We start from the raw sequence: 13,634 nt of genomic DNA on the forward strand, positions 1-13,634 counted from the left end.
TACCTGAATTCCAGCAGGGGGAGACTCCTTAAACCTGTATTCTACCTGAATTCCTGCAGAGGGAGACTCCTTAAACCTGTATTCTACCTGAATTCCTGCAGGGGGAGACTCCTTAAACCTGTATTCTACCTGAATTCCTGCAGGGGGAGACTCCTTAAACCTGTATTCTACCTGAATTCCAGCAGGGGGAGACTCCTTAAACCTGTATTCTACCTGAATTCCTGCAGGGGGAGACTCCTTAAACCTGTATTCTACCTGAATTCCTGCAGGGGGAGACTCCTTAAACCTGTATTCTACCTGAATTCCAGCAGGGGAAGACTCCTTAAACCTGTATTCTACCTGAATTCCTGCAGGGGGAGACTCCTTAAACCTGTATTCTACCTGAATTCCTGCAGGGGGAGACTCCTTAAACCTGCATTATATCTGAATTCCAGCTGCGGGAGACTCCTTAAACCTGCAATATATCTGGATTCATGCAGGGAGAGACTCCTTGAACCTGTATTCTACCTGAATTCCTGCAGGGGGAGACTGCTTAAACCTGTATTCTATCTGAATTCCTGCATGGGGAGACTCCTTAAACCTGTATTCTACATGAATTCCTGCAGGGGGAGACTCCTTAAACCTGTATTCTACCTGAATTCCTGCAGGGGGAGACTCCTTAAACCTGTATTCTACCTGAATTCCAGCAGGGGGAGACTCCTTAAACCTGTATTCTACCTGAATTCCTGCAGGGGGAGACTCCTTAAACCTGTATTCTACCTGAATTCCAGCAGGGGGAGACTCCTTAAACCTGTATTCTATCTGATTTCCAGCAGGGGGAGACTCCTTAAACCTGTATTCTACCTGAATTCCTGCAGGGGGAGACTCCTTAAACCTGTATTCTACATGAATTCCAGCAGGGGGAGACTCCTTAAACCTGTTTTCTACCTGAATTCCTGCAGGGGGAGACTCCTTAAACCTGTATTCTACCTGAATTCCTGCAGGGGGAGACTCCTTAAACCTGTATTCTACATGAATTCCTGCAGGGGAGACCTTAAACCTGTATTCTACCTGAATTCCTGCAGGGGAGACCTCAAACCTGTTTCTGGCTGTTGTCTGTGTATTCTACAGTCTGTAGGGGAGACTTATATGTCAATTCCAGGGGAGTTAAACCTTGTTAATTAGATGAATACATTTAAACCTGTTTTCTACCTGAACATCTTATTTTACCTGAATTCCTGCAGGGGACACTTTAAACCTGTATTCTATCTGAATTCCAGCTGGAGACTCCTGTGTCTGCAATATATCTGGATTCATGCAGGGGAGACTCCTTAAACCTGTATTCTACATGAATTAGCAGGGGAGACTCCTGTATTCCCTGAATTCCAGCAGGGGAAACTCCAAACCTGTATTCTACCTGAATTCCATCTTTGGTTTTGGGTCCTGAATAATTATACTTCACCTTTATTCAACCTGAAAACAGCAGGGGAGAACAAACCTGTATCAAATAAATAAATTTTTGCAGGGGAGACGCCTTAAAACATGGATTCTTTACATCTCAACCGATGGCTGCAGGGGAGACAAACCTTCTTCAGCCTGATGAAGGGGAGACTCCTTAACCTGTATTCACCTGAATTCCATTAAGAAGACTAAACCTGTATTCTACCTGAATTCCTGCAGGGGAAATTTGACCTGAATTCCTGCAGGGGAGACTCCTTAAACCTGCATTATATCTGAATTCCAGCTGGGAGACTCCTTAAACCTGCAATATATCTGGATTCATGCAGGAGAGACCCTTGAACCTGTATTCTACCCAATTCCTGCAGGGGAGACTGTCCCCTGTATTCTATCTGAATTCCAATTAAACCTGTATTCTATCTGAATTCCTGCATGGGACTCCTTAAACCTGTATTCTACCTGAATTCCTGCAGGGGAGACTCCTTAAACCTGTATTCTATTTGAATTCCAGCAGGGGGAGACTCCTTAAACCTGTATTCTATTTGAATTCCTGCAGGGGGAGACTCCTTACCTGAATTCCTGCAGGAGGAGACTCCTCAAAACTGTATTCTATCTGAATTCATGAAGGAGGAGACTCCTTAAAGCTGCATTCTCTCTAACTTCCAGCAGGTTGCGATGCTAACCATGTTAACACTGTGGAAATTAAGACAGACCTCAACTTGTTTCTGGCTGTTGTCTGTGTACAGTCTGTAGTTTATATGTCATCACGTTGTTATTTGTTATTAGATGAATACATTTAAACACTTAACATCTTACAGCGTGCATTAAAACTGTGACTGTGTCCGCTGTTACTGTAAATGTTTACTCACCCTGAGACTCGATCAGCAAACTCCATGATTCCATCTTTGGTTTTGGGTCCTGAATAATTATACTTCAATCACAACCTGAAAAACAGAGAACAGACGCTCAAATAAATCACAAACGCTGAAGAACATGGAGAGAAGTTTACATCTCAACCGATGGCTGTTTACCAGACAGTTCTTCAGCCTGATCAAGGTCGATTACATGCACGGCTTATTAAGAAGACTAGCCTGGGTAAACCCTGACAAACTTCCGGCAAATTTGAGATTTGCTCTGCAAGTCAGTTTGGAGAAGAGCCCATTCAAACCCATTTCCAATGTCCCCAAAATCTAGGCACCAATCACAACCGCTGAGGAGGGCTTTACACCAATCACAATTGTTGAGGTGGGCTCTACACCAATCACAACCGTTGAGGCGGGCTTTACACCAATCACAACCGTTGAGGAGTGCTCTACACCAATCACAACCGTTGAGGCGGCTCTACACCAATCACAACCGTTGAGGAGGGCCTTACACCAATCACAACCGTTGAGGAGGGCCTTACACCAATCACAACCGTTGAGGCGGGCTTTACACCAATCACAACCATTGAGGCGGGCTCTACACCAATCACAACCACTGAGAATGGTTGGTCTGATTGGTTGAAGGACTATCCAATGGTTGGTCTGATTGGTTGAAGGACTATCCAATGAAACCAGAGGCATTCGAGCGGCGCCAGTTGGTGACGCCCCTTTGGAAATTAACTTTCAATGAACCTTTTGCACATCTCTGGAGCAACTAGGGGTTAAGTGCCTTGCTCAGGGACACATGGGTTGATGTACTGCAGGGGGACTCTAACCCAGATCTCCCACACCAAAGATATGTGTCATATCCACTGCTCCATCACCACCCGTCACCTTTTGACATTGTCGTTTTTTGAGGTTTTTGTCACTTTTCTTAGACGTGTCCCCTAATCCCCCCCGTCCACCCCCCCCAATAATGAACCCAAAATTATGCCCACCCGTCATTTGTCTTTTCTGTCATTGTTGTGTTGTAGTTTTTTGTAGTCGATTTTTGTTGTTTTGTCGAACCCTAACCCATCTCAACAAAATAAACATTATCAGCTCAGTGCAGACATTAATAATCAATAATCCAGATGTGTACAGTCCGATGATCTTTAGAAGAACTTTGAACTCTGGTACCAACAGGTTGGACTCACATGATGATGGTGGGAATATTTCGGATCTTGAACTCTTTAGACAAATCTGCAGAAAGAAAAAACATCAGCTCTGAACTCTTCACGTCATGTTTTTATACTTTCATTTTGACAGTTGTATGTTGATGCTTTTATTTTAACAGTTGTATGTTGATGCTTTTATTTTGACAGTTGTATGTAGATGCTTTTATTTTGACAGTTGTATGTATATGCTGTTATTTTGACAGTTGTACGTTGATGCTTTTATTTTGACAGTTGTACGTTGATGCTTTTATTTTGACAGTTGTATGTAGATGCTTTTATTTTGATAGTTATATGTTGATGCTTTTATTCTGACAGTTGTATGTTGATGCTTTTATTTTGACAGCTGTATGTTGAAGCTTTTATTTTGACAGTTGTACGTAGATGCTTTTATTTTGACGGTTGTACGTAAATGCTTTTATTTTGACGGTTGTATGTAGATGCTTTCATTTTGACAGTTGTATGTAGATGCTTTTATTTTGACAGCTGTATGTTGATGCTTTTATTTTGACGGTTGTATGTAGATGCTTTTATTTTGACAGTTGTATGTAGATGCTTTTATTTTGAAAGGGTTCCTGACCGCTGTTCTCCATGGCGTCTGTTTTGCCGACGTTGACCGGCGAGCCGAGACTTTTGAATTCTGATCCGATCTGATGCCAAACGGGATCCAGCTGTTCACAGACCGTACACCAGGGGGCGTAAAACTGCAATACAGAGCACAGGGAATACTATATATTACACACAGAGTACACAGGATACTATATATTACACACAGAGTACACAGAATACTATATATTTATACATAGAGCACAGGGAATACTATATATTACACACAGAATACAGTCAATACTACATATTTACACATAGAGCACAGGGAATACTATATATTACACATAGAGAACAGGGAATACTATATATTACACGTAGAGTACACAGAATACTATATATTACACGTAGAGTACAGAGATTACTATATATTTACTCATCTATCTGTCGGTCTGTCTGTCTGTCTGTTGTTGTTAATGTGATGGAGGAATGAGATGAAGGAGTGAGATGAAGGAGTGAGATGGAGTGAGATGAAGGAGTGAGATGAAGGAGTGAGATGAAGGAGTGAGATGGAGGAGTGAGATGAAGGAGTGAGATGAAGGAGTGAGATGGAGGAGTGAGATGGAGGAGTGAGATGGAGGAGATGAAGGAAGGAGGACATGAAGATGGATGGAGGAGCGATGATGGAGGAGGAGAGATGGAGTGAGATGGAGTGAGATGAAGGAGATGACATGAAGGAGTGAGATGGAGGAGATGAGATGGAGAAGGAGAGATGAAGGAGTGAGATGAGATGGAGATGAGATGAAGGAGAGATGAGATGAATGAGTGAGATGAAGGAGGAAGGAGTGAGATGGAGGAGTGAGATGAAGGAGTGAGATGAAGGAGTGAGATGGAGGAGTGAGATGTGATGGAGGAGTGAGATGAAGGAGTGAGATGGAGGAGCGAGATGGAGGAGTGAGATGTGATGGAGGGGTGAGAGGAAGGAGTGAGATGGAGGAGTGAGATGTGATGGAGTGAGATGAAGGAGTGAGATGTAGGAGTGAGATGTAGGAGTGAGATGAAGGAGTGAGATGAAGGAGTGAGATGGAGGAATGAGATGGAGGAGTGAGATGTGATGGAGGACTGAGATGAAGGAGTGAGATGGAGGAGTGAGATGTGATGGATGGAGTGAGATGAAGGAGTGAGATGGAGGAGTGAGATGGAGTGAGATGGAGGAGTGAGAAGAAGGAGTGAGATGGAGGAGTGAGATGGAGGAGTGAGATGGAGGAGTGAGATGGAGGAGTGAGATGGAGGAGAGATGGAGTGAGATGGAAGGAGTGAGATGGAGTGAGATGGATGGAGGAGTGAGATGAAGGAGTGAGATGGAGGAGTGAGATGGAGTGAGATGGAGGAGTGAGATGGAGGAGTGAGATGAAGGAGTGAGATGGAGGAGTGAGATGGAGGAGATGGAGTGAGATGGAGGAGTGAGATGGAGGAGTGAGATGGAGGAGTGAGATGGGAGATGAAGGATGAGATGGAGAGATGGAGAGATGGAGGATGAGATGGAGGAGAGATGAGATGTGATGGAGGAGATGGAGGAGTGAGAGATGGAGGAGATGAGAGATGGAGGAGTGAGATGGAGAGTGAGATGGAGGAGTGAGATGAAGGAGTGAGAGGAGAGATGGAGGGAGATGGAGGAGTGAGATGGGAGTGAGATGGAGGAGTGAGATGGAGATGAAGGAGTGAGATGGAGGAGCGAGATGGAGGAGTGAGATGTGATGGAGGGGTGAGAGGAAGGAGTGAGATGGAGGAGTGAGGAGATGGAGGAGTGAGATGAAGGAGTGAGATGTAGGAGTGAGATGAAGGAGTGAGATGGAGGAATGAGATGGAGGAGTGAGATGTGATGGAGGACTGAGATGAAGGAGTGAGATGGAGGAGTGAGATGTGATGGAGTGAGATGAAGGAGTGAGATGGAGGAGTGAGATGGAGGAGTGAGATGGAGGAGTGAGATGGAGGAGTGAGATGGAGGAGTGAGATGGAGGAGGATGGAGGAGATGAGATGGAGGAGAGATGGAGGAGTGAGATGGAGGGACAGATGGAGTGAGATGGAGGAGATGAGATGGAGGAGATGATGGAGTGAGATGGAGGAGTGAGATGGAGTGAGATGGAGTGAGATGGAGAGATGGAGATGGAGTGAGATGGAGTGAGATGAAGGAGTGAGATGGAGGAGTGAGATGGAGGAGAGATGGAGGAGTGAGATGGAGGAGATGGATGAAGGAGTGAGATGGAGGAGTGAGATGGAGGAGAGATGGAGGAGTGAGATGAAGGAGTGAGATGGAGGAGGAGATGGAGGAGGAGATGGAGGAGATGGAGGAGTGAGATGGAGGAGTGAGATGGAGGAGTGATGATGAGATGGAGGAGATGATGAAGGAGTGAGATGAAGGAGGAATGAGATGGAGGAGTGAGATGGAGGAGTGAGATGGAGGAGTGAGATGAGGAGATGAGATGGAGGAGATGGAGGATGAGATGGAGGAGTGAGATGGAGGAGATGGAGGACTGAGATGATGGAGTGAGATGAAGGAGGAGATGATGGAGGAGTGAGATGGAGGAGTGAGATGGAGGAGTGAGATGAAGGAGTGAGATGGAGGAGTGAGATGGAGTGAGATGGAGGAGTGAGATGAAGGAGTGAGATGAGGAGTGAGATGGAGGAGATGATGGAGTGAGATGGAGGAGTGAGATGGAGATGGAGGAGAGATGGAGGAGAGATGGAGATGAGATGAGATGGATGGAGGAGAGATGGAGGAGTGAGATGAAGGAGTGAGATGGAGGAGTGAGATGGAGGAGTGAGATGAAGGAGTGAGATGAAGGAGTGAGATGTGATGGAGTGAGATGAAGGAGTGAGTTGGAGGAGTGAGATGGAGTGAGATGGAGGAGTGAGATGAAGGAGTGAGATATGATGGAGTGAGATGAAGGAGTGAGATGGAGTGAGATGAAGGAGTGAGATGAAGGAGTGAGATGGAGGAGTGAGATGGAGTGAGATGTGATGGAGGAGTGAGATGAAGGAGTGAGATGAAGGAGTGAGATGGAGGAGTGAGATGGAGTGAGATGTGATGGAGAAGTGAGATGAAGGAGTGAGATGACGGAGTGAGAATGAGTGAGATGGAGGAGTGAGATGGAGTGAGAACGAGTGAGATGGAGGAGTGAGATGGAGTGAGATGGAGGAGTGAGATGGAGGAGTGAGATGGAGTGAGATGGAGGAGTGAGATGTGAGGGAGGAGTGTGATGGAGGAGTGAGATGGAGGAGTGAGATGGAGGAGTGAGATGTGAGGGAGGAGTGTGATGGAGGAGTGAGATGGAGGAGTGTGATGGAGGAGTGAGATGGAGGAGTGTGATGGAGGAGTGTGATGGAGGAGTGTGATGGAGGAGTGAGATGGAGGAGTGAGATGGAGGAGTTGGTACCTCGATGAGCCAGATTTCATCGTCTCCTTTAGTCTTCAGGAAGCTGAAACACAAAAACTCTCATTTACAGCTTTAATCTGATCACTTTATATACATCTGTCTGTCTGCCTGTATGTCTGCCTGTCTGTCTGCCTGTATGTCTGCCTGCCTGTCTGTCTGCCTGTCTGCCTGTATGTCTGCCTGCCTGTCTGTCTGCCTGTATGTATGCCTGTATGTCTGCCTGTATGTATGCCTGTATGTCTGCCTGTCTGTCTGCCTGTCTGTCTGCCTGTCTGCCTGTCTGTCTGCCTGTCTGTCTGCCTGTCTGTCTGCCTGTCTGCCTGTATGTCTGCCTGTATGTCTGCCTGTATGTCTGCCTGTATGTCTGCCTGTCTGTCTGCCTGTCTGCCTGTCTGTCTGTCTGCCTGCCTGTCTGTCTGCCTGTCTGTCTGCCTGTCTGTCTGCCTGTCTGTCTGCCTGTATGTCTGCCTGTCTGCCTGTCTGTCTGCCTGTATGTCTGCCTGTCTGCCTGTCTGTCTGCCTGTCTGTCTGCCTGTCTGTATGTCTGTCTGTCTGCCTGTCTGTCTGCCTGCCTGTCTGTCTGTCTGTCTGCCTGTCTGTCTGCCTGTCTGTCTGTCTGCCTGTCTGTCTGTCTGCCTGTATGTCTGCCTGTCTGTCTGTCTGCCTGTATGTCTTGCCCTGTGTTCGTCTGTCTGTCTGGGCGTCTATTTTCATAAACAGACATTTTAACCTCTGTTTTCTAAAATAACATCGTGCACAGCTGTCGGTTTTCAGAGAAGTGTTTGTTTCCATGAACCCGTGTATATATGCAGCCAAGAGCACTCCACACCTGTAGCTGGCGCTGTAACGAGAAGCTCAAGCCCACCTTAGCCAATCAGAATCCAGAAAATAGCAACAACAGCAACCAATCACTTCCTCTTTCTCTCTCTCGGCTGCCTAAACTTCCGTTTGTCTCAATTTACGTGCAAACGTGCAAACTAAGAGCACAAAGGAAGGGAAATGTCTCGGTTTGTAAAAATAACCATGTACGTGTAAACAGGGTCTGTGTGTCTGTCTGTGTGTCTGTCTGTGTGTGTGTGTGTGTTTATCTGTGTGCTTATTTAACTATATTCGTGGGGTCCAAAATCCAGGAGTCCAGTATACTTGTGGGGTCCCGACAGCTTTGTGGGGCCAAGATGCTGGACAACCAAGTTTAAAGGGCTGTTTGAGGGTTAAGACTTGGTTTTAGGATTAGGGTTAGAATTAGGTTATGGTTAGGGTGAGGGTTTATCTGGTTAAGGTTAACATTTAGTTAAAATCCAGGGTTAAGGTTAGGGTAAGGGTTAAGGTTAGGCATTTAGTTGTGATGGTTATGGTTTTGGGGTTAAGGGTTAAGGTTAGGCATTTAGTTGTGATGGTTAAGGTTAGGGTAAGGGTTAAGGTTAGGCATTTAGTTGTGATGGTTATGGTTAGGGTAAGGGTTAAGGTTAGGCATTTAGTTGTGATGGTTAAGGTTAGGGTAAGGGTTAAGGTTAGGCATTTAGTTGTGATGGTTAAGGTTAGGGTAAGGGTTAAGGTTAGGCATTTAGTTGTGATGGTTAAGGTTAGGGTAAGGGTTAAGGTTAGGCATTTAGTTGTGATGGTTAAGGTTAGGGTTAGGGTTAAGGTTAGGCATTTAGTTGTGATGGTTAAGGTTAGGTTTGGGTTAAAACACAACACCCAGAATGGGTACTGCGAGGGGCACAGGCACAAGGGGACCACTGGTGTGAATAAAAACACTTTAAAGAACTCCTTAAAAAACCAGGTTCGGTTAAATAAAAATGACGGGCTGTTAAAAAAGGGGGTTTAGATATTAAAAGGGGGTTAAAAGAACCCCTGGAAAGGCAGGACAGCGGGAATTTAAAACTTTAAATAAAAGGTCAACTCCACAACAACTCCGGTGTCTCTCCCAGAAGATTATTTAAAAACAAAAAATAAAAAAAAAAAAAAAAAAAAAACAGTTGTGTGATAATTAAAATTATAAAAATATAATAATATAAAAAGAGCCTGGTGTCGCAATATAAAATATAACTATTATAACCTTAAAACCATGTTATTTAAATTAAAAAATTAAATACTGTCTGCATTACTTTCTCTTGAGGTTAAAAATATCCATACACATACCATTCAGGGTTAATAATAAGTGCTATGTTAAAAGTAAGTAAAATAAGTAAATAAAAACTGCCACACAATAAATAACATAAATAATTTAAAATACATCATATAAATAAAAGCACTGTTAGTAAAAAATGCATAAAACCAATGGCATGTGTATAATTATGCTAAAATCTTGAGGCAAGTAATTCAATTCGTAATAATAAAATTAAAATAATAATAATAAATAATAATAATAATAATAATAATAATAATAATAAATATAAATTATATATTAGTGACAGACAAAAAAATCCAATCAAATTCTTAAAATGTAAATAAGACAGAATAAAAGTTATAAAAGGACCAAGAAGTCATTTTCAAAATATTTATTGAAATAAATAAAATCAAGGAATTGGGTAGGACCTCCTCTGTAGGAATAGATTAAAACCCCCGAAAGGAAAGAATAGTAAAAATGGAAAAAAACATGCCATAAAGGAATTAAATATAAAAAATAAAACAATTTGCAATTTTGCAATAAATAGTTATTAACCATAAAACAATGAAAAGTCATTTAAAATAGAAAAAGATGGAAAAAGCAAGGAAAGGAAAAGAAAGGATGGGTATAATGCGCTACAGAGGAGGTCCAGATAAAACCTGGGGAGAGAGGAGACCAGAGCAGTGGGAGGAAATATTTCTAAAAATATCCTGTAAAACTTGGGTTAAGAAGAGAAGTGGATCCATTTTAATATTTTTCATTTAGACCCGTAGGGTCTATGGTTTTTAAAAGATGGATCCACTTCCTCTCCGCTGGCCGACGCTGAGCCCTGGTCCAGGCCTTGTTACTCTCCAGGCCCATAATGCTTTGAACATTTAGAGAACCATGGAGTTTAAAATGTAAACCAGTTGTGCCATCATCCTTATTTAAAACATACTGGTGTTGTTTCATTCTTAAGTTTAGTGCATTTCTTGTCTCCCCCACATACAGTTTGTGTCAGGCCCTGCCCCTGATTGCATAAACCACGTTGATGGTTGTGTGCTGCAGGGCTTGCCCCGGGTTAAAACCAACTCTGCTTTAAGGGTTAAAAATGTGGGGGAGACTCATAAAACCAACAGCCGAGCCTCAAGCTTCCCTTAGGTCAGTAATCTTGTTTAGGTTTATGTGAATTAAAGGTTAGGTGTGTGTGTGTGTGTGTGTGTGTGTGTGTGTGTGTGTGTGTTAAATGTCTAGTTGACCAATCAGATTGCCTGGTTGGATCTATGTTCTTACGTATTATCGAGTTCCTCCACGAAGGCCGACACCGACACCGACAGAACCAGCAGCGCTGGAAACACACAGAGGACACATTTAGACTCTGAGTAGTAGAGGATGAGGGAAGGAGGGAGGGAAGGGGGGAGGGAAGGAGGGAGGGAAGGAGGGAGGGAAGAAAGAGGGAAGGAAAGAAGGAGGGAAGGAGGGAAGGGGGGAGGGAAGGAGGGAGGGAAAAAAAAGGAGGGAAAGAAGGAAAGAAGGGAGGGAGGGAGGAAGGAAAGAAGGAAAGAAGGAGGGAAGGAGGGAGGGGGGGAGGGAAGGAGGGAAGGAAAGAAGGAGGGAAAGAAGGAAGGAGGGAAGGAGGGAAGGGGGAAGGGAAGAGGGAAGGAAAGAAGGAGGGAAGGAGGGAAGGGGGAGGGAAGGAGGGAAGGAAAGAAGGAGGGAAAGAAGGAAGGAGGGAAGGAGGGAGGGAAGGAAGAGGGAAGGAAAGAAGGAGGGAAGGAGGCAAGGGGGGAGGGAAGGAGGGATGGAAGGAAGGAGGGAGGGAAGGAAAGAAGGAGGGAAGAAATGAGGGAAGGAAGGAAAGAAGGAGAGAGGGATGGGAAGAAGGAGGAAAGGAAGGAAGGAGGGAAGGAAGGAGGGAAAGAAAGAAGGAGGGAGGGAGGGAGGGAAGAAATGAAGTATCTCTGTAAGGATAATGTCGGGGCAGAAAATAACCTTTTCTGTTAATCTAAAAACAGAAAATTGTGTACTGTACCTTTAACAGGAAGGGAAGAGAAGAAGGGAAGAAGGATTAAAGAAAGGAGGCAAGGATGGAAAGGAAAAGGAAGGAAGGAGGGAAGGAAATGAAAGGAGGAATAAATAAGGAATGATGGAAAAGGGAAGAAAGGAATGAAGTATGTAATTAGTTAATTGATCTGTCATCAGGTTAAATTGAATCTAGTGAGATACAGGAAGCTGCTCCCTGTCCCGCCAGATTAAAAGCTCGACTCTCTGACATGTTAATCCATTTTTCAGATTAAGAGATTCAGAACCACCGGCTGTTAGCTTTCAGTTTCTGTCCCAATGCAAAACTCCCATTCAAAAGCGGTTGATTCTGTGACATCATCTCTCTGGATGTTTTCAGGCTTAAACTTCAGTTTATTAATTTCTCTGTGGTTCTGACATTAAATCATCCATCACTCGGAGATGACAGATCTCAATAAAACCCATAATCTTAACATTAATCTGCGTTCCCGGGCCCCTCTAAGCGGTGGGTTGTGGGCCCAGAGTCAGTGTAAAAATGAATGGAGTTTGGTGAAGGACATTTCTCTGTAGTTCTGACATGAAATCCTCCTTCAGTCAGAGATTGTAGTTCTCATTAAAACCCTCAGAAGTCTATTTGTATTTTCAGGGATTTACAGACTTTCAAAGGCACAAAAATTATGACAAATTATATAGTCAGACTTAAAGACGAGTTTCTGATGAATAAAAGATGGATGATTATACATGTGGGCAGTTAAAATGCTGCAGAACAAAGACAGAAATAATTGCATAGAAAGTCTGCAAAATTAACCAAAATCAAACTGGAGTTTAGGGGGTTACAGATTCAGAACATCTTTCTGTTTGTTGTGACAGGTTTTCTGTCCCAATTCAAAACTCCCTTCATAAAGTGGTTGATTTTGTGACATCAACTCTCTGGATGTTTTCAGGTTTAAACTTCAGTTTATTCATTTCTCTGTAGTTCTGACATTAAGTCATCTTTCAGTTGGGAAATGTTCCTTCTCATTAAAACCTGAAATCTTAATTTTAATCTGCGTTCCTTCTGTGTGTAACGAGCCTGAGCGCGGTTCAGAATCGGTGTAAAACTGAGTGGAGTTTGGTGTGGGACGTACCTGAGAGCAGCAGCGTGTTCCTTGTGTCCAACATGTTGACTGATGAAGAGCAGCTGCAGCATGGGACGGATTAACAGCACACAGCTAATCTGCTAACCGCTAACAGGGGCTAATCTCACGGATTAACAGGCTGCATTCAATACGCTGAAACTTTATTGTCAGTAAAAACAACACAGACTTCGAGGCACAACACAGGCTTCGAGCAAAAAAACCATGAAAAAAAGATTAAAAAACATTAAAAACAGCAACCATTGGTTGAACTATTGTAAAGTACAACTAGAAAACATCAGAGTGGAACGAAATTAACTTTACTGGTCAGCAGCCAACATGGCCAGGAGCTGTTTAAAGTTCCCATCCAATCAGATTCTCTACAGGTCACATGGTCTATTAGCTCCAACCACAAACATCTTTATAGTTTCTTGTACAATATTAAAAGAAATACAGGAAATAACCAGAGAATGTAGCATGGAAACCCAGGGCTGTCTGTCTGTCTGTCTGTCTGTCTGTCTGTCTGTCTGTCTGTCTGTGTGTGTGTGTGTGTGTGTGTGTGTGTGTGTGTGTGTGTGTGTGTGTGTGTGTGTGTGTGTGTGTGTGTGTGTGTGTGTGTGTGTGTGTGTGTGTGTGTCTGTGTGTGTGTGTGTGTGTCTGTGTGTGTGTGTGTGTGTGTGTGTGTGTGTGTGTGTGTGTGTGTGTGTGTGTGTGTGTGTGTGTGTGTGTGTGTGTGTGTGTGTGTGTGTGTGTGTGTGTGTGTGTGTGTGTGTGTGTGTCTGTGTGTGTGTGTGTGTGTGTGTGTGTGTGTGTGTGTGTGTGTGTCTCTGTTACCTGTGTGTGACTTTTTGTTTTGTTAAATTTTATATTTCATCCAAAAATCTGGCAGATAAAAAACGACCAATGAAAA

The 13,634-nt window shown here is 43.8% G+C and overlaps 2 protein-coding genes across 2 annotated transcripts in view; both read right to left on the bottom strand.

Moving 5' to 3' along the window:
• The window catches only part of LOC114565614 (protein disulfide-isomerase TMX3-like), a 30,226-nt gene extending 27,859 nt beyond the window's left edge, over positions 1 to 2,367 (bottom strand). The window contains exon 1 of the mRNA XM_028593775.1: positions 2,307 to 2,367. Coding sequence (XP_028449576.1) covers positions 2,307 to 2,332 — 26 coding nt within the window. The 5' untranslated portion in view covers positions 2,333 to 2,367. The remainder of the gene's footprint in view (positions 1 to 2,306) is intronic.
• Positions 2,368 to 3,492: 1,125 nt separating this feature from the next.
• Positions 3,493 to 13,281, bottom strand: LOC114566066 (protein disulfide-isomerase TMX3-like). Its single transcript, XM_028594402.1, has 5 exons — positions 12,737 to 13,281; positions 10,881 to 10,935; positions 7,499 to 7,541; positions 4,095 to 4,218; positions 3,493 to 3,542 (listed from the first exon to the last, which is right to left on the bottom strand). Exons 1-5 carry the CDS (start codon positions 12,768 to 12,770, stop codon positions 3,493 to 3,495), a joined length of 306 nt encoding a protein of 101 aa, XP_028450203.1. The 5' UTR covers positions 12,771 to 13,281.
• Between the last annotated feature and the right edge of the window lie 353 nt (positions 13,282 to 13,634).

Source organism: Perca flavescens, chromosome 12, assembly GCF_004354835.1.
Source record: "Perca flavescens isolate YP-PL-M2 chromosome 12, PFLA_1.0, whole genome shotgun sequence".
NCBI classification, from domain to species: Eukaryota; Metazoa; Chordata; class Actinopteri; order Perciformes; family Percidae; genus Perca; species Perca flavescens.